Source organism: Cololabis saira, chromosome 1, assembly GCF_033807715.1.
Source record: "Cololabis saira isolate AMF1-May2022 chromosome 1, fColSai1.1, whole genome shotgun sequence".
Taxonomy (NCBI): Eukaryota; Metazoa; Chordata; class Actinopteri; order Beloniformes; family Belonidae; genus Cololabis; species Cololabis saira.
This window is the reverse complement of record NC_084587.1, coordinates 28,024,369-28,044,215: the sequence shown is the minus strand read 5'-3', so window position 1 is coordinate 28,044,215 and position 19,847 is coordinate 28,024,369. Positions and strand designations below refer to the sequence as shown.

Sequence of the window (19,847 nt, the reverse complement as noted above, 5' to 3'; positions counted from 1 at the left end):
GTAGGGGGAAGATAAAAACAATCTGTTGGGTCACTTTGATCTGACTAAATGGACACATTAAAAATCACGAGGGACACATGCATTTCACATTTAATTTAATACATTTAAACATTGCTGTACCACTGATGAAACCTGTGATGTGACCGAACACTTTTTTGTGTATTTCTGATGACTTGTTGAGTTGCTGGATATCAGAGTTTTGTTTCTGTTTTTGTGACACAGGGCGAAATCCAGCAGCTGCTGATCAATGATGACCCGAGAGCAGCAGAGACATACTGTCAGGACTATATCCCAGACTGTGATGCACCTTTACCCTATGACTCAATATTAGCAGAGATTGAGGAGGTAAGCCTCTTTGCTAAACGCCACCTGAAAACCAGTCACATGCCACTATTAAATGGACAGTGTTGTTCAAATGAAATCTTCTAGCCTCCCCAGCTCATGCCACACGAATCACACATCTTATTTGAGACATCCTATTTGTTGAAAACTTTGAATTAAAGAGCACCTAAGATTGTGTGCAGAACAAGCCTTTTACAGATATTTATTATCATTTCATAAGGCTGGTGTAGATTCTCAGTCAACCAAGTCATGGCAATCATTAAGACCTGAATCAAGGCAACTTGAATTTGTTTTCTTGGTTCTTAAAGATGTTTCACCTTCCATCCAGAAGGATTCTGGATGCCTCTTTTTATCCTACTTTATAATTTTTTTTTTGGCTTCTTTGTCTTCTCTAGTAAAGGAGATTACATGACTTTGAAGTTAAGCATACTTAATTTCAGATTATTTGCACGAATATAACTTAAGCTTCTGTAAAAGGTTTGGAAGCCCTCTCTTCTGTGGATAATTAATATCATGGATAACACTGAGCATCCTCTTCACAAGACAATAATGCAACAACTTCAGAGCCGCTGCAAAACAGATGGGAACAGGAGATCCGTCTTGTCCGCAGCTATAACCATGAATAACAACTCTTTGAAGAAACTTGCATAATGATAGTTGTGGAAACATCTAATTTCCCTTCGGGATTAATAAAGTATTGTTGAGTTCAGTTGATTCCTCATCTGGTTTACAACTCACACAGACATTGAGCTTGTTCAAAGTTATTTATTTCTCTTGTATAATTACAAATGCATTCAGGGCACTGAGGCACTAATAATAACGCCGAGCAGAAACTGTAAATCTTAAAAAGTTAGAACCAACTCTATTGTCTGAGCCTGAGAACAATAATGATGTCACTGATGTCTACTGCAGTTTTCCAATTCTCTCTCTAAAGGTGGTCCTTGACCAGAACATGTGAAAGATTCTGCGGAGGTTTTTGACATTAGAAGAATATCACTATATAGCACCCAGAGCCATCCAGTAACCCTGGGTATAACGTTAAGTTGGTTTGGATGCTGTACTGTGATCACCTCCAGACACTGTTCATGCTGCAGTGGACAGTCCTTGTTGTATTGCAAGCACGAAAAAGACAGAATAAATACTAAATTGAAACCATCTTTAGCTATGCCTTGAGCAAGTTTCCATTCATTCTTGATGTAAGTGAGCCCTCACTCAGGCTGGTAGAGAAAATACTTCAATTCAAATTCTCCCATTTTTTCTCAGTTTTTTATTTTTGGGTCAGTTTAATTTATTTTGAGCTTCTGATTTTTGTGGAGTTTTGTTAACATCTATTTTTTCTTTTGTTGTTCTTTTATGGTCTTCAGGAGGAGAGAAAACCTAAAAAACACTTGGTGGAAGAGTTTGAGGAGTTTGACTATAGTGACCTCTATGAAGACTCGACGGTGACCGCAGGTCCAAATGTGACTGAGTACGAGGTGAGACTTGACAGGGAGGACAACAGCATTAGTTTAGCCGTCTTTACATGTCTTTCATTGTTTGTGTCTGCTTGTATACTGGACAGATAATAGAATATGAGGATTATGACAACACAACGCACTACCATGTGGACGAGTATGAGTATGAGGATGAATATGATGAGCGTTATGGACAAGTGGAGAGAGAACGTGACTTCTCTCTCAACACACAGGTAAAACAGCAATAATTTATTTATTTTAACATAAAGGTCTCCTTAATCCTCTTTATTAATACTTGTAATTTTCTGTATTCTTTCCTTACATTAGGGGCTACGAGAGAAAGGACAGAAAGGAGAGCCAGGTTATCTGGGAGCTGTAAGAAAAACACACACAAAACTATAACATGTAAATATTGGCAGGTGTATGTCTGCAAAGCTGAGAACCACAACCTGTAATGTCCTAAAGTATACACATGAATGATCATGTCACTGTTTGTTCGATCAGAAATTCAGTTTGCAAATACGTGATTTCAGCTGCTCATTTTGTGGACTGGTGATATTAATATTTATGTAAATGGAATTTTCAGCATCAGAGCCGGTGACTTAAACAAAATAAACTGAACAAACAGATAAGGGAGCTGATAAACACAGCTTTGGTACTCCTGGAGCTGATTACATGAAAAACTATTTATCAAAATACAATGGGCAACACTGCACATCCTCAACACAACACAGTAATTAAACAACAGTGTCTGAATCAGACACTTCTTCAGGTTTGCTGCAATACTGAACACAACATAACAATCATTACTTCTACAATGTCTCTTTGTACAAACCTTATTATACTGACTGACCTTCATTTATTGTATATATATCCCAATTAATCTAAATTTTGTTTTTATATTCTGTATTAACAGTAATTCTTTCTCAAAAGTCAGTAATAGTCTTAACCAGTCCACAGTAGTCAGACTTTATTTGGTGTACACTTACATAGTACCATTTTAACCTTATCTGAGTCATAAGCCGAAAGAGCTTTACAACACAGCACAGTGCTTTTATTATAAAACAGATTCACTCTATATATAGTAATGCTTTGATTTTTACTCACTGGGGTATGAGTGGGGCAGCGTGGGCTGCAGTATCCTGCACAAGGATGCTTCAACATGTGTTGGCTTAGGGATTGATCCACCCAACTTTCAGTAAGAGGACATATAGACCCCGAGGCACTGATCCATGGTCGCCAATTCATTCATTCACTCATTCATTTATGCATGGATGTTTTTTTCCAGGGAACACAGATTACAGGACCATATGGGCCTCCAGGACCTGAGGTTAGTGAACTCCATTTACTCCAACTTGATACATATTTCATTTCGGTATTTAGGTAAGGGGGGCAAAAGAAGTTTAGCAAAGACAACAATGAAAAAAAGAATACAAAAAGAAAGTCAAATCCATTTCTCATCTTGTTTATAGGGAGAAACAGGGCCTCCTGGAATCACAGGACCAGTGGGACCTCGAGGAGACCCTGGAGAGCTGGTGAGGACTACCCTCCGTTTGCTGAGTAGTGACAGTATACACTGACATCTCTGTAATTGTTCTCATCTTTCTCCCATCAGGGTCCTCAAGGTCGGCCAGGCCTTAATGGAGCTGATGGGATACCAGGTCCCCCAGGAAACATCATGATCCTACCGGTAACAGAAAGAGCACTGTGTTCTCAGAGGCTTTCCACCCTGCTGTCATGTTGCTTTGGCAGTTATTTGGTCTTGTTAACTCCACCAAAGCCTCAGGGCAATGTTTGAGCGCTGTTACTGAAAAATAGATTGGCTGGAGATTGTTGCTCAAATAAGCCCACTGCTTGTGTTTCAGGCACTGCAGCATTTATGTTCCATTTTATTGCAAAAGGTGTTCAATGTGAATCAGTGTGTAATTTGTTTGACTAGTCTCCTTGAATTTTAATCACTGGGGCTGACATCTGGTGGTACTGAAATCACATTGTTTTAATCCTCTTACTGCTGTGTTTAGGCATCAACAAGCGTATGTTTCTCCTCTTGTTTATTTGGTCTTATTAAAACTCGGTTCCCAAGTGATTCACGTTGTGGCTGAGTGGCAGTGCAGTGAAATGACCACTAGGTGGAGCATTGAGTTTGACTTCAGAGCCTCTGTTCTGTGAGTACAGTTCCAGTCTGGTGGTGATCCAAGGACAGGTGCTGGGGTTTCTGCACAGGAGGCTCAGGCTCAGGCCATCCTGCAGCAAACCAAGGTACATAAAATGTAATTACTGTTACAAACCGTAGCACACAACTACACACACGCAGACAGGTAATTTTAAATTTACTATCACACACTGAAAATGAATGAATCCTATTTGAGTTCTTCTTCCATCTTCTTTCTCTAGCTGGCAATGAAGGGTCCTCCAGGGCCACTTGGTCTCAGGGGAAGACCCGGACCCCTGGTGAGTGAGCTTATGAATGCTGTCCCTTTAAGTTTATATATATATATATATATATATATATATATATATATATATATATATATATATATATATATATATATATATATATATATACATACACTTAATTATTTTACAATAAGAATTGCATGCTTATTTCATTTCTTTTTAAAAATAAATGATTATTTTTTGACTTGCTGTCTGTGAAACTGTAACTGTCCACAGTAAGTCCACAGTTTGGAGTCTGAGTTGCTGCTCCCTTTTCATTGATTTGGCCCCTGATATTTGATATTTATCTTGTTATTTTACAAGTTAGGAATAGCATCCTTGATTCACATTTCATTAGTGTAAGCTTTATTTTCTGTGTGGTAAAATGTTCAAACATGTTTTCACTGATTTCACTGAGCATCTCGTGGTTAAATACAGATTATGATAGTAATAAACAGCTATTGTGACTATTTTGGGAATAATATGAATAAAGACATATTATTCTCTAATCTGCTGTTCTTTTCAGGGTCTTCCAGGTCCCTCTGGGCTGAAAGGGGCCAATGGTGAGATGGGACCAACAGTAAGTTAGATAGTTGTCATAACAACACATATCTCCTATGTTAACATTGTACCAATTAGGAGACTCAGCTAGACTTATTTACTTATCTTCAGCAATATCTCATGTTCCACTTTCACCTTTTATCTCCAGGGCCCTTCAGGACTGCCAGGTATCCTTGGTCAGAATGGACGAATTGGGAAACGGGTGAGGCTGATTCCACAGAATTATATCTGCCATTAATAACACAAACATAGGAAATCTGCCAGTTAGGAATCAATTACTGTATCATGTTTGTGTTTATTAGGGTCGATCAGGTGCAGATGGGGGTCGTGGTCAAATAGGAGAGACTGGATCAAAGGTAGAGTAATGACATAAATACACACTTCACTTATTTAAAGTTATGTCTACATAAACTATTACCTTACTTTACCCCTTTATTTAATTTTTTTTTCACTCAGGGGGATAGGGGCTTTGATGGTCTTCCTGGCCTTCCTGGAAACAAAGGACACAAGGTAAGTTAACCGGCTGAATGAGTGAATGGTGTCAGACTGATAATTAGCTAATGTGTGTGTGTGTGTGTGTGATTTCTCAGGGAGACAGGGGGAAGCCGGGCCCCGCGGGTCCTTCAGGAGAACCAGGGGAGAAGGTAAGACGTCATGGGAGGCTGAGGTTTTTGTGTCCATGCAGACCTTTTTGTATGTAAGCATTCATATACATATAAACATATGTTCCCTCCTAAAGGGGAGTTTTTCCTTGCCACTGTTTGGCTTAAGGCTTTTCTCCCACTAGGGGAGTTTTTACCTGCCAATGTTTATGTAATAATTGCTCGGGGGTCATGCTCCGGGGTCTCTGGAAAGCGTCTAGAGACAACATCTGTTATATTAGGCGCTATACAAATAAAATTGAATTGAATTGAATTTAATATGTTGTTTTTTTCGTTTTTTACAGGGCTCTCCAGGGCCACATGGGCCAAGAGGGAACCCAGGTGACTCTGTGAGTGTTTACACACACACACACACACACACACACACACACACACACACACACACACACACACACACACACGCAGTCACGGTCAGAATTGAGCCTGGTAGCATGAATTCTCATAGTTTTATATTCATTGATTTAAAAAAGCCTTTCGATACGATCAATCATGAAATACTAATCAAGAAACTGGAAAAATATGGCATCAGGGGAATAGTGTTGGATTGGGTGAAAAGTTATTTAAGCGGGAGACAGCAGTTTGTGAAATTGGGTGACTGTGTTTCTCCATGCTTGGACATTGCATGTGGGGTACCCCAGGGGTCAGTTTTGGGCCCTAAATTTTTCATTTTGTACATCAATGATATATGTCAGATCTCTAAGTTATTGCATTTTGTGTTATTTGCAGACGATACTAATATTTTTTGTTCCGGGGATAATTTACAAAAGCTACAAGAGGATATTACCATGGAAATGAACAAACTGAAAGAATGGTTCGACAGAAACAGATTATCATTAAATTTGAGTAAGAATAAAATAATGTTGTTTGGCAATTATACATTAAATACTAAGGTAGTAATAAAAATAGATGGAGTTGAAATAGAAAGAGTTAATGAAATAAAATTTTTGGAATAATCATAGATGATAAAATCAACTGGAAATCACACATCAAACATGTACAAAGTAAAGTATCAAGAACCATTGCCATTATAAATAAAGTTAAAAAGGTCTTGGATCAGAAATCACTCCACACTCTTTATTGTTCCCTGGTCTCACCATATTTTCAATACTGTGCAGAAACTGTGGGGCAACAATTACAAAACATCTCTACAGCCATTAACCATTATGCAAAAAAGAGCAATAAGAATAATCCACAATGCTGACTACAAGGAACACACAAACCCATTATTCCTGAAGTCCAAAATACTCAAATTTATGGATATTGTGGGCTATCAAACAGCGCAAATAATGTTCAAAGCAAAAAATGATCTGTTACCAACAAATATACAGAAATTATTTAGTATTCATGAGGGAAGATATGGTTTAAGGGGCAAAAGTAATTTTAATGTCACATTAATACGCACAAACAGGAAAGGTTTTTGTGTTTCAGTCAGCGGGGTGAGGCTATGGAACAAGTTTTCAATGGAATTAAAGCAATGTCCAAATATTAAACCGTTTAAAATCAAATACAAAGATATTATTTTTCAGAGGTACAGGGATGAGCAAAATGCTTGGGTGCAATGATACAGTGTTTATTTATTTTTTATTTTTTTTATTTTTATTTTTATTTTTTTTATTTATTTATTTTTTTAAATTTATTTATTTTTATCCTTATTTTCTTACACTAGTCAGTAGCTTATGTTGCTACAATGTTCTTATTGTCTTGTTTTTTTTTTTTTTGGTTGTTTGTTTTTCTCCTTTTGTCCTATATGCAGTATGTGTCCCTATGTATACATGTATGTAGGTACTAGCGTGTGTGTGTGTGTGTGTGTGTGTGTGTGTGTGTGTGTGTGTGTGTGTGTGTGTGTAATTATTGTGTATAGGCAATATTATGTTTGCATAATGTTATGTTCGCATGTGTTAGCTAGTCATATTTAAGGAGAGGGGGTGAGAGTTTATAAGTTTTACTTCTTCTCACTCCCTTTCGAATATGTACTTTGTTATTTCTCATGTTAAGACGATTGTCTTATTTCTTTCTTTTTTTTATATGATTCATATTCAAAATAAACACTACTACTACTACTACTACTACTACTACTACTAGTTTTAGTGTAACCTGTGAAATTCAGGTAACTAGTGATTATTATTAATTTTATGATGAAAACAGTCTTTTACAGTTAGGTATTATTATGGGTATGGCTCTTTACACAGGTAACACCAGTATTTAGCAAATAAGGCTTGAAACTATACATATTTTTTTGTCCTGTAGTCATAAATCCACACAGTTGACAGCAGTATGAGAAGTACATCTGTTGTGAGGTGGGGGAAAAAATTGGTTTGTAGCACATTTTGTTGAGAGGGTTTATGTAATCCCTCTCATCCTCAGCCACTGCAGCATTTTCCTTCAGCAGCAGTCAGTATTAGCAGGCTGATACACTTTAAATGCATGTACAATGTTTGATCCATTATTAGTAACAATGGCTCTCATTTGGTTAGAAAGTCAGTTAGATGAATGTATCCATTTGATCTCAGTGCTGGCAGCATCTTATCTATATTTCCTCTGATGTTTTTGGACTCCACAGGAGCTTTCTCAAATTTGATCCTCTAATGCAATGAGCCATCATATTGAGAAAGCATTAATTATTAGCAATCATGCAGTTAATCATTATCAGTTGCTAACTTACTGCGAACTTTGCAGTTGACCGTGGTGCATTTTTCAAACTCCAAACAGAACTCAATATAAGTTTTACATTATACGGACCTGTCGTGTTCCTGAGTTTATGTTGTATGCTATTTGTGTTCCTGATTATAGTGTGTGACTGCTGTTTTTTCACTGTTGTAACACTGTTTCTGCTGCCCTCTTGGTCAGGTCACTCTTGGAAAAGAGATTTTAATCTCAATGTGTCTTTACCTGGTTAAAAAAGGAAACTATAAGTAAAGCTATAATGAGTTTTTGGATTTAACTGTAGTATTATTACTGAATTTTTGTTAGCAATTACTTACAGTACACTCCTCGTTACTAGAAGAAGTAATAGTATTACAGTTCTTACTAGTTATGCTTCACTGCTCAACAAAGCTTGTGCACTAAATGTCTTGTTCTAAAAAGTCAGCTTCAAACACCAGCTTATAAACTATCTTATAAAATAGAGCTGTAAAGTTTATGAGACTCAGTTGTTTATTACTCTTATACTTTAAAAGAAAATAAAGATGCTATTAAGTTACATCCTGGGGAAGGCAATGTTTTGTGTGTAATCCTTTGTAAAAACTGATAGGTCATGATATTTTTGCCTTTGCTGCTAGATTTAAACAAATCCTACTTTCAGCTGTTAAAAGTTAACTCTTTGTTCTTGGTTCCTATATCTTAAAACGGGGGCCAAAGGCACTTAAAATTCCATTTAGATATGCCTGTATCCATTACACAGGGTTATGCAAAAAAATTAATTATCAGACAAACTTAAAAAGTCTGTTATTAGCTTAGCAAATTGTCTGCCCCCGAGCTTGATTGTGACATCAACCTCATAGCCCAGTCTTGGCTTGATTTGACTTTCAAACTTAAATTAGGCAAAATGTCCTGGTTTCTAAATATGCCATATGTGTCCAAAGAGCTCACAAAGATTGTGATTTAAGTGTACTCAAACTAAACTACATGTCATTATATTTTATTTGTAACAATGATTTGTATTTAAAGGGTTCCAGAGGTCTGAATGGTCCCAGAGGTCGTCCTGGCCCCCCTGGCCAGCCAGTAAGTCGAGTCTTTATGTATACCATCTTCACACACTCATGCAATACAAAACCCTCACAGTCACACCAGTTATAAACCTGGTGCTGTTTGTCACCATGATGTTTAACCTCTGTGGTGAAATTAAGGCTCTTGACCCCAGCTTTGATGTATTTATAAGATAATCCCACATTATCTTCATACGTGAGCTTGATGAGTTGCAGTTCTTATCTCATCAGGCACAGCGATTACTTGTCCTAAGTAGTTTATATTAATTAGCCTTAGTTTAACAGACATATGGTGAACCAGGTTAACCCATATCAGTGTCAAACAGCAGTTACCTTTGTTTAAATGTTATGTTCATGCTTGAAGTGGATTAATTAAGATGTAAAAGCTTTAAGCTAGGTGTTTTTATATTTATTCAAAAGTTGTAACATATCATTTATATATTCTTTCCTTTAGTTGTCCCATAGGTGCTTAGAAAATGTCTATTAGGTGTATTGACCACTGCACTTTCCTTATGTGCTTTCTTTTTAGTCAGACAGGAAAATGTTGTAGTTAAAAGAATCTCGAGCAACAAAATACACCTCAGACAATGGTGTTTTATCTGCATGCATTGTAAAGATGGCAACTCAAACTCAAGTAAAAATCTTTGATCTCACTCTAGTGTCCTTTAAATATCATGTTATTAAGCCTTTTATTATATTCTAAAATTAAAGGCTTCTGTATTTTTCAGCCAAGTGCCTTTGAAGATGTAAAGAAAAAAAGTGTCTCTATGTCTTTTTTAACAGGGCATTCGAGGAATCGATGGGGTTCAAGGTTCAAAGGGAAACTATGTGAGTATGATAAGAGTAATTTACGGTCATAATTGAAATTTGTTACCGTGACAAAGTTTCCTTTCTTATAATAGGGACCACCTGGAGACATCGGAGCAGCAGGACAGCAAGGCAATCCTGGGATTGTGGTAAATGCAGATAAGACATACAATACTGCTGAAAGTAGCTTAGTTTATATACTTATACATCATCCTTTGTTTTGCAGGGATTTCCTGGTCCTCAGGGGCTAGTTGGACTACCAGGAGAGAAGGTCAGTGGGTTTTAGTCTGTGTTTTTTCCTACCGGTTTAAGTATCACATTTAGATTGATCAACTTTTTCTTATCTCAAAGGGACCTCAAGGGAAGAAAGGGATACGGGGCTTAGCAGGAAATGATGGCCCACCAGTAAGTTCATGTTGCTTGCACTTCTGTATTTTCAAGGACTCTTACTGACATAATGCCTTCCTGGGACTTTAATCCCAACTTTACCATTACAGCAACATGTGTTGACTGCAGACATTAATGTGCCATGTTGTTTACAGGGTCACCCTGGAAGAGAAGGCACTCCAGGTGAAAAAGGACTGCCAGTAAGTCTGATGTCTACGTGAGTTTGAATGTGTTTGTGGTATTTTAACAACTTACAAGAAGGTGGTAGTCATCATGTGTGTTTGTTTATGCATAGGGTCCTTCAGGAGTGCAGGGGCCCGTTGGATACCCTGGACAACGAGGAGTTAAGGTAAAAAATATATCGGGAAGATTTGGTTCGGAGACACAAAGACAATAATATTAAATTATTATTAGATATTATTTCTATCAAATGTGTTTAAGATCTTTGTACACACCAGTATTTTTGACAATACAGTGATAAAACAAACAAAATAGAATTAATTTTCTTAAGATTGAAAATGTATTTACCCACAATATGATGATAAACAGAATGTCAGCATGCATGTTATTAACATCCAATTTTATTGCACATCCTTGTTTTTGACAGGGAGCAGATGGAATCAGGGGATTGAAAGGAAGTAAAGGCGAGAAGGTAAAAGAAAGAATTGGGACAGTTTGTAAACAATTATTTTATTTTACTTTGAAAATACACCAGAAAAACTGGAATATACACACTGTTTGTTTCTAGTGTCAGTGTTTCTTAATGTTGTGTGCTTAAATCTGTGGATCATTAGTCCATCTCTTCCCCTTTTCTGACTGCAGGGTGAAGATGGTTTTCCAGGGGCCAAGGGAGATATGGGAGGAAAAGGGGACTCTGGGGACAACGGAGTTGCAGGGTCAAGAGGCGAAGATGGACCTGAAGGGCCTAAAGGCCAGATGGGTCCTCAGGGAGAGGCTGGCTCTTTAGGTATTTCTGGCGAGAAGGTAACATTTTTTCAAAAAAGATAAAAAATATCAGAAAATATTCCTAGAAAATATTATTTGTGAAAATCACAGGAAGTGATGATTGTCACATCTTTTCTAGGGGAAATTGGGAGTTCCTGGACTGCCAGGATATCCAGGACGTCAGGGCCCAAAAGTAAAATAACTGATAATGAGTTAGAGATCTGGTTAATGTGAACATGTTGCAGCAGTTGTAGATGGAATTCATATAAAGTAAATGTGCTTGTCTTCCTTCCTCTGCAGGGCTCTGAAGGTTTCCCTGGTGCAATAGGAACTTCAGGAGAGAAAGGGAAGAAAGTGAGTTAAGTGTAAAACTGACTGTTACATTACCCAAAAAATGATATTTAATCTATTAATTTTATTTTTTTGTGTTATCTAGGGTCCTCCAGGACAAGCAGGAGCTGCAGGCCAAAGAGGTTCTAATGTGAGTCCTGCCTCAAAACATTTATTTTATGTTTACCTTCATATCTTTTCAACTTATTTTGATTTATCTTCTTAACTCCAAATTTAGATCTCGTGCTACTTGTGAGCTAGGCCTTTATATGACTCTGTGGTTTCCTTATTATTATATATTTATTTCACGAGTACTCTTGAGCAGGTTTTGTAACTTAATTAGCTTTTATAGTCAAAGTGTGCACAGCTGATACATCCATCGATTTATGTTCAGGAGGACGCTGTGTTTGGTCTCATGCATGTTTCTTCTTTGATAGGGTGCAAGAGGTGCCAGGGGGGTAAAGGGGCCCACTGGGAAACCAGGAGAAAAGGTCAGATTACTTTTATCTCAGCTGACAACCGTCCCATCACTGTTAGCTTATCATTGTTATCCATCCACTGCTCCTCTGTTCTTCTTACCTCTCTCATTTCCACAGGGGGCCTCTGGGCATGATGGGGCCCCAGGATCTTCTGGAAACAGAGTAATACAAGCTCTCCTAATATATCATGTGTGATTGATTCACCGAGACTGATTAGACTGATTGAGCACTTCTTTATTGGGTGTACTTTTTTTTCTAGGGACCTCAAGGTCCACAGGGAATGAACGGTGAACCAGGACCTAAAGGATCACTCGTGAGTTAAAAAAACAGCCTACACAGTCGTTCTCATAGACACACATGCACATTTAGACCTGATATACCATTACATTACATTGAGCAGGCACCTTTTTCCAAAGCGACTTATAACAGAGGAATACCATCAAGTCACAGTAACATAGTAAATCATAAAGTGATTGCAGGTAAGTCAGCTTTCAAATAAGTGCAGCTAAGATGACATTCAAGTATGGTTTAGGAAGTTGAAGAGAGAGCGCAATTAACGACAGGAGGTTTTCATGAGCTTTGCTCTTGTAGCCACATATCAGTCAGAATGTTTTTTTTTATTATTTTAATTTATGTATTGTAATAAAGGTATACTTTGCCATTCCAACCATTATGATCACCCATTGTTTTCTAGGTAAAAAGGGCAGAGTAAGAAGGCATGAAGTCCACATGACAATTATCCCCATTTACATTCTGATAAAAAGTAACCACACATATTTAAAATCAAATTGTTAACACACTGTTGAACAACTTGTTCTCTAAATGAGTATCTCACTTATTCTAAAAACATTTTTCTGTGAGACACTTTGATTCCTAACATCAGTTTCTTATAGAAAAAGAGAAAACTTCAACCTTTCCTACATGGTAAAAAAAACAAGTTGGATAATGATTTGGATTTGTTCTAAGACATTCTTGTTTAATTTGTTAGGTCAAATGATGTTAAGATCTATACAGGATATGTATATGTAGGAATTTTCTCTGTATAACACCACCAGTACAAATTTACCTCCCGAAGCAACTGCCAAGGTTAAAAGAAAAAGCAAACTGTGTTTATTTCCCTATAAAATAAGTTGTAATCAGTGCAGCCAAACCCTTCCAAACCACTGACCCGGTTCTGAGGACATCTGAGGACTTTATTTTCTCTATGAATTCAAAGGAAGGACATTTTTATTGTATCAATTATATGAACATTTTACAGCTTAATCAATAAAATATAAGCAGGTTGTAATTTTGTAATTCTTATTTTTTTACATTTCAAGCACCCTAATTCCAGAACTTCTATTTACTTTTCATCTTGGTATTCTTATGCATGTTTCTGTGTTTGTTTCTGCTTCTATAGGGCCCAGCCGGGAAGGATGGACTTCCAGGTCATCCGGGTCAAAGAGGAGAGCCGGTGAGTGAAATCACTAAAGGTCATGAGCTTTTTTTGTTTTATGAGAAAAACTGGTCCTGTCCATGTCTCAGGACTCGAGCTAAACCAGAATACGTGACATAATGTAACATGTCATTGCTCATTCAACTAAAGCTAAACTGGAATGTAGAACCACTGTGTGACAAACTAAGTGTACTTCATGACTTAATAGCTTGGAGACGTTAAGAAGCAAGTACTTAAAAGTAATCGTGGGAGTCTCTTACGGTGTAATGGTTAAAGATTAGCTCAGTCTTCTAAACAACGTTGCTTCAGTTCAGTGAGGTTGAGGGCATTTATTTATGCACATCTCTTTCCTAAATTTCTGCCACATCATGCAACAGGATGAGGTTTGGATTTCCAGTGGCCCATTTTAACACTTTAATTTTATTTCTTTTCAGCAATTCTGTTACAGCTGGTTTGCTAGAGATCATTGTCCTGCTTCATTTCAGTTTTAGCTGTTAGCTGTTGTGTCTGGCTGCTACTCATTGTTTTAGGGGTGTCCCAGTTGTTCATCTTACACATCAGCATTTTGGCTTAGTTTTTGTAAAACAATCAAGAATCAAAGAATCACGTGTTTTTGTTGCTTTTTTTATTAAGGTTGTACTAAGGTGTTAATGTAAAGGATTGCTAAGGAACAGGTGATTTGTATTTTCTTTTCATTTTATACCTTGATAAATGAATAATGAAAATGGTCAGAGTGTATTTTTTGCACATCACTGTTAACACAGAGCATAGCACAGAGGTCCTTAATAGGACGCTGCACTGTCTTCAATACAAAGTGAACAGCTTAATCCAAACCCTAAGTATTACTAATTCATGCCTGGTGCTTGTGTCCATCTAACTTAAGGACCTCATAAGTGATTTTTCTCCCCCCCTTATTAAGGCCAGAGCTCAGTCACTAATAGCATTAATAACAAAAAGGTTCTTATGAGGTCACAAAAAGTAACTCAACATGCAGACTCCAGAAGTATTTATACTAAAATCTTCTGTGGCTTCAGGGCTTTCAAGGAAAGACAGGACCCCCAGGACCATCGGGTGTGGTTGGACCACAGGTAGGTGAAACTGTGTGAATGTAATACTCTTCCCTCTGCTTCACGTTTTAATAGTGTGAGCCACTCATTGACTTTTCGGTATGTTTTTCAGGGCAAATCAGGAGAGTCTGGTCCTACAGGTGACAGAGGTCATCCAGGAGCCCCAGGTGTGCCTGGAGAGCATGGTTTACCTGGGATTGCAGGGAAGGAGGGTGGAAAGGTTGGTCCAAACACTGAAGATCTATAATTTAAACTTTTCCCATTAAGCCATTATTTGTATCTTTAAGATTCAAGAAAAGATTCAAAGATTCATTATTAATTGTCTTTGTTTAAAGGAAAATAATACAATGAAATGTAGGTGCGCTCAAGAATCAGATTCCAGGCTGTCCAGGCTGGGGAGCAGCGCAGCCTTAAAGTGTTACATACATATTTAAATCTACTTACCTCCCTCATATATTTATTTCTGCTTTAGGGGGATCCTGGTTTACCTGGGACATCTGGAAAGAGTGGTCCTACAGGACTGAAGGGGTTCAGAGGGAGCAGAGGAGCTCCTGGAATTATGGTAACACACCCAGACACAAAAACACAGCTATTTTAAAAGTATCATACCTCTGAGAAATTACTTTTTTGCAAAACAATATTAGAAATAAGCTTTAAAGTTGAACCTTTGTTGGATGTTTGCAGGGACCACCTGGTCTGAAAGGAGGATCAGGACCTGGTGGATCCGCAGGAGCTATAGTGAGTAATGAAACAAGTGTTTGGTTTCTATAGTTTTATGTTTCATATTCCCACTAAATTAATTTTTTTGCTTCCTGTATAGTTTGAAAAAGCAATATATACTTTATAAAGATGTCACAGTGCCTTGGTAAACATTGTGAACAATACATTAAATGTTTATTGTCTTAGTACTTTATCAAGGCCCTTATGTCTGTAGGGACCAGGCGGTGAGAGGGGCCCTCCAGGAGCAGCTGGAGCCATTGGACAGCCGGGTCGCGCTGGAGCAATTGGAGCACCTGGACCAATGGGAGAAAAGGGGGAACCTGTAATTACAACATGTTTCATGTCTTAGTGTTGTGCTTGTTTTATTGTATCTTCATTGCTTTATCTTAGCTATGCAGGTTATTAGAGTAGTAAAAAACTAAAAACTAAAAAAAACAACCTCCAAAAACAGAATATATAAGTAAACCAGAATGAATATATTCAGTCTTTGTTTTTGTACATTTTTCACAAATGTGTTGGTATTGGTGTCTTATGTTTATATGCAAATAAGACATATTAAATGCTTGCTTATTTGTCTCAGGGAGAAAAAGGTCCGATTGGACCAGCAGGTCAGGATGGGGATCAGGGACCAGTGGGGATGCCTGGAGTTACAGGCCCTGCAGGTCCTCCGGGAGATGATGGGGACAAGGTAAACTATCTGTGCCTTAGAACCAGGATGGATGAACCAGAATCTGTCTTTGCCCTGCAGTGATAAGTTATGTTATGTTTGTGTGTATCCACAGGGAGAGCACGGAGGGCCTGGACAGAAAGGCAGCAAAGGAGGCAAAGGGGAAGGAGTGAGTATACAGTTGGGAAATGACATTAAGAAGAGCACCATACTAGTAGCTTTGATCACATCACAATTTTCACCTCCTTTAGGGGCCTCCAGGTCCTGCTGGCACTCAGGGGCCAGTTGGTCAGCCTGGACTTCCAGTAAGTATTTTTCTCTCTTAATATGCTATTTTGTTTTTGGTTTATTATCCGGAAACCTGATATTAATCAAAATACAGTGTTGGACAGATCTGATATGAGGTCTGTGGATCTCAAAAGTGTAATAGAAGAAGTTTGATATTTCATGTCCATTTAATATCAAACAAGATCATCACCCACTATTTAAAACAAAATGTAGATACTGTACTAATTATGGCATGGTATGTTGTATTGAATATAACATAACTTTTACCATATACACTGAACAGTGTCATCCTTCTCAATTCTTGGCAATGGAGCAAATATGTATTTATTTGTCTCCCAAAGAGGTGTCTCAAAGTCTAACTTACAGTATAGAAGAATTTACACATTTCCTATAACAGCTTTTATGCCAGCCACATTAAATCACAATTTTACTCTTGCTGTCTTATCCATAAAACCCGTTTATGCTGGAAATACATCACGTTAAGGTGCAGACTTTTCCACAATTTCATACAAGCACATTAATGACCCTCCATATTATACCAGGGTGTAGATGGACTCCCAGGTCCTCGAGGCCAGCAAGGCATGTATGGTCCAAAAGGGGACGAGGGGCTACGTGGCTTCAAGGGATCTAGAGGGCCAAGAGGATTGCAGGTTTGTCATTTCCTTGTCTTTTTGGGGGGTTTTAAAGGAGACATTTGAAGAAGTGAACATTAAACTCTACAGTCCTCTAATCCTGTACGTCTTCTCCAAGGGCATGCCTGGTCTACCAGGTGAAAAGGGCGAGAGTGGGCAAGTTGGTCTAATGGTGAGCTCAAACTTTCTTTAAATATAGTTAAACTACTTCTTATTTTGCTTCCATTCCCACAAGAAGAAACAAGAAACAATGATGCTAATTTACCACTGGTTTTAGGGTCCACCCGGGCAACAAGGCCCTACTGGTCCTCAAGGGCCTGTTGGGGGACAGGTTAGTGTGAATAAAAGAGTTATGAATCCACATTAAGTCGAAGCTGTTCTGTTCTGAGTAAATAACCACACTCTCTCCGTCACACAGGGACAAGCAGGTAGACCGGGGATGATAGGACAGCCAGGTGTTGTTGGTGAAAAGGTAAAAGAAAAAACAAACCGAAAACAGACATTTAGCCTTTGTAGATACTAACACTCATCCAAATCATGTTCTACCATCATGTCAGCACTTGATTTCTTTCTTTATAGGGAGAAGACGGCGAGGCGGGTGATCCTGGAGCAGTTGGTGTTCCAGGAAAGCTAGTGAGTTTGTTTGCCTTTTGATGGGACATTTCTGATCAAAGTTGTCTTTCACAGTACACTCACTGTTTGTCACTCTTGTTTTAATCCCATGCTGTTCTTTTTTTTCTCCCACCTCTTCTAATTGCTCCTTCTTTGTTCAAACAACACCTCAGGGAGGAAAAGGAGACCTTGGGGAAAAGGGAGATACAGGCTCTTCAGGGGCCCCCGGTGCTCCAGGATCCAGGGGCTCCCCGGGAGAGGACGGGTCTAAGGGCAATTCTGTGAGTACAATCGTAATAAATCATATTATATACAATGCAACACAAGCCACAATAATAAAACATATAAAGTACATGTCAATGTATTTCAGTTACTTTTGTAGTCATCACTTCTTTAGAAAACACTTTTTTTAAAGTTACTAAATATTTGCTTGTTTTCATTTCGGTGTTGGCATTCAGCACAATCAGATTTTTTTCACTCTCACAGTTCAATTAAAATTGCAGTTACTTTACTCAGAGCCTGAATGAAATATGACCTAAACGGCTAAAGGAGAAAACTCTACCTGATAATATTACTACCCAATACGTGCACATGGGGCTATGCCATAGACTTGTTGAAGCTTGCTTTTGGAGGTCGACAGATGGTCTAAAGGCTCCTGTGTGCACAGCCTGATGACAAACTGAACCTGAAATGTAACCTGGGCTGTCAATAGAACACATTTAGCATCTTATATTTAGTCTGCTTTACATACATAGGCTGTTAAACACTCTTTAAATGTATGTTTGCTTTGAGGATTTCTGTCAACTGCTGCTGCAGCACAGTGATTTTGGATACAAGCATTAAAAGGCAGGCTGTTAGTTTTGTTTCATCCACTTCCTCTGTGGTCAGTTGCTCAGATTTAATAATAACTAGAAAATATCAGGACATTTTGATATGGGCATGCCCTACTGCCCATTCGTCGCCTCTTGCTGCTTTGGTTTGGGGCTGTAGTGTTTGTGTTCGGGGAGGTTCTATGTCAGTTTGAGGTGTTTTTACGGTTGTATTCCATTCATTCCGGTGCTCCCAATAGTTACTAACGGTACGCACTTTTTGGCATCTAGCGTTGCCACGGTAACGCTTTTGACTGAGAAAAGTAATGCCAATCGCGGCACGATGGAGATGCATCTAACAATGTATGTCATGCATGGGTGCATGTTCCGGTTCAGGCTACGTTAACGGATAGGTTTTTTTTTCACCATGGTAAAAAACCCCATCCAAATCAATGTGGCCATTTGGCATGGATTTTGACATAAAATGTCCTTAAATCCCAGCTTCATGAAATTTGAATATGTTGAAGGTCACAGCGTGCCGAGTCGGGGAACATTTGTATGATGTCTCTACGATAACCTGTTGCCTAGCAACAAGCGTCCAAAGTCAAATGGATTTTTTTTTTTTAAATTGAAAGTTAAATATCGCAAAAACCGTAATAATTAGCATGATAAGGCTGTACAGTCCTTTAGGGCCAATCGGGCTGAGTGTTTGTAAATTTGAACGATGTCTCTACGATAAAGTTCGGCCGAGCAATAAGCGTCCGATTTTTCGCCTTTTTTTTTGCTTTTTGGCATTAGCGTTGCCACGGTAAGATTTTTGACTGAGAAAAGTAATACCCATCGAGGCACGTTGCGGTTCGGGCCGTATTAACGGACGAAAAAAAGGTGCGGAATAATAAGAAAAGGGAAACCTTTTCTGTATACTAATATATCGCCTTCATTTTCATGTTTTTCCTCGTTTTTTCGGGCGTGTTTTATTTTTGGGGGATTTTTTTCTTCCATATCAGAGCGGGGTCATGCTGTACACCCGCTGGTGCGCAGTGGGACTTTTGCGACTTTAGCTTGTTACCAAAATGCTAGCAACATTGCCCTTTGGGCCATTCTAACCAGGTCAAGTGTCTGCATCTGCATTTGCTTACTCAAATCATCCCAACAAAAAGGGCTGCATGGTCAAAGTTTGTGAAAGTAGCATGGATAGATTATAGTACATTTGGATGTATCAAAGTTGATTGGGTAATTTACACCACTTGGCCAAATAATAAATGAATATAATACACACACTGATATTTTGTTGAATTCCTTTTCGCTTTGATTAACACGCATTCGCAGTGGTATTGTTTCAATAAAATTAAGCATTGTCACAGCAGTTATCTATGTCCAAATTCATATTGATTCACCACCAAAAGCACATGTTGAGGATGGGAAAGATATGTACGTAGCAACTATTTTCAACATTGTTAATGTCTGGACTCTGTGGTGGCCAATCTCTGTGTGACAAAACTGGTTCATG

General features: G+C 38.2%; 1 protein-coding gene across 1 annotated transcript in view; it reads left to right on the top strand.

Annotated features, from left to right (window-relative positions):
- The window catches only part of LOC133442102 (collagen alpha-1(XI) chain-like), a 52,909-nt gene that overhangs the window by 18,858 nt on the left and 14,204 nt on the right, over positions 1–19,847 (top strand). Inside the window, exons 6-50 of the mRNA XM_061720026.1 lie at positions 223–345; positions 1,707–1,817; positions 1,904–2,029; positions 2,124–2,171; positions 3,085–3,126; positions 3,269–3,331; positions 3,412–3,486; positions 3,972–4,055; positions 4,191–4,247; positions 4,759–4,812; positions 4,942–4,995; positions 5,096–5,149; positions 5,250–5,303; positions 5,384–5,437; positions 5,740–5,784; positions 9,122–9,175; positions 9,943–9,987; positions 10,062–10,115; positions 10,193–10,237; positions 10,318–10,371; positions 10,509–10,553; positions 10,649–10,702; positions 10,961–11,005; positions 11,176–11,337; positions 11,438–11,491; positions 11,599–11,652; positions 11,735–11,779; positions 12,066–12,119; positions 12,225–12,269; positions 12,367–12,420; positions 13,507–13,560; positions 14,577–14,630; positions 14,722–14,829; positions 15,082–15,171; positions 15,294–15,347; positions 15,544–15,651; positions 15,910–16,017; positions 16,112–16,165; positions 16,248–16,301; positions 16,827–16,934; positions 17,035–17,088; positions 17,194–17,247; positions 17,335–17,388; positions 17,496–17,549; positions 17,702–17,809. Coding sequence (XP_061576010.1) covers positions 223–345; positions 1,707–1,817; positions 1,904–2,029; positions 2,124–2,171; positions 3,085–3,126; positions 3,269–3,331; positions 3,412–3,486; positions 3,972–4,055; positions 4,191–4,247; positions 4,759–4,812; positions 4,942–4,995; positions 5,096–5,149; positions 5,250–5,303; positions 5,384–5,437; positions 5,740–5,784; positions 9,122–9,175; positions 9,943–9,987; positions 10,062–10,115; positions 10,193–10,237; positions 10,318–10,371; positions 10,509–10,553; positions 10,649–10,702; positions 10,961–11,005; positions 11,176–11,337; positions 11,438–11,491; positions 11,599–11,652; positions 11,735–11,779; positions 12,066–12,119; positions 12,225–12,269; positions 12,367–12,420; positions 13,507–13,560; positions 14,577–14,630; positions 14,722–14,829; positions 15,082–15,171; positions 15,294–15,347; positions 15,544–15,651; positions 15,910–16,017; positions 16,112–16,165; positions 16,248–16,301; positions 16,827–16,934; positions 17,035–17,088; positions 17,194–17,247; positions 17,335–17,388; positions 17,496–17,549; positions 17,702–17,809 — 3,024 coding nt within the window. The remainder of the gene's footprint in view (positions 1–222; positions 346–1,706; positions 1,818–1,903; positions 2,030–2,123; positions 2,172–3,084; positions 3,127–3,268; positions 3,332–3,411; positions 3,487–3,971; positions 4,056–4,190; positions 4,248–4,758; positions 4,813–4,941; positions 4,996–5,095; positions 5,150–5,249; positions 5,304–5,383; positions 5,438–5,739; positions 5,785–9,121; positions 9,176–9,942; positions 9,988–10,061; positions 10,116–10,192; positions 10,238–10,317; positions 10,372–10,508; positions 10,554–10,648; positions 10,703–10,960; positions 11,006–11,175; positions 11,338–11,437; positions 11,492–11,598; positions 11,653–11,734; positions 11,780–12,065; positions 12,120–12,224; positions 12,270–12,366; positions 12,421–13,506; positions 13,561–14,576; positions 14,631–14,721; positions 14,830–15,081; positions 15,172–15,293; positions 15,348–15,543; positions 15,652–15,909; positions 16,018–16,111; positions 16,166–16,247; positions 16,302–16,826; positions 16,935–17,034; positions 17,089–17,193; positions 17,248–17,334; positions 17,389–17,495; positions 17,550–17,701; positions 17,810–19,847) is intronic.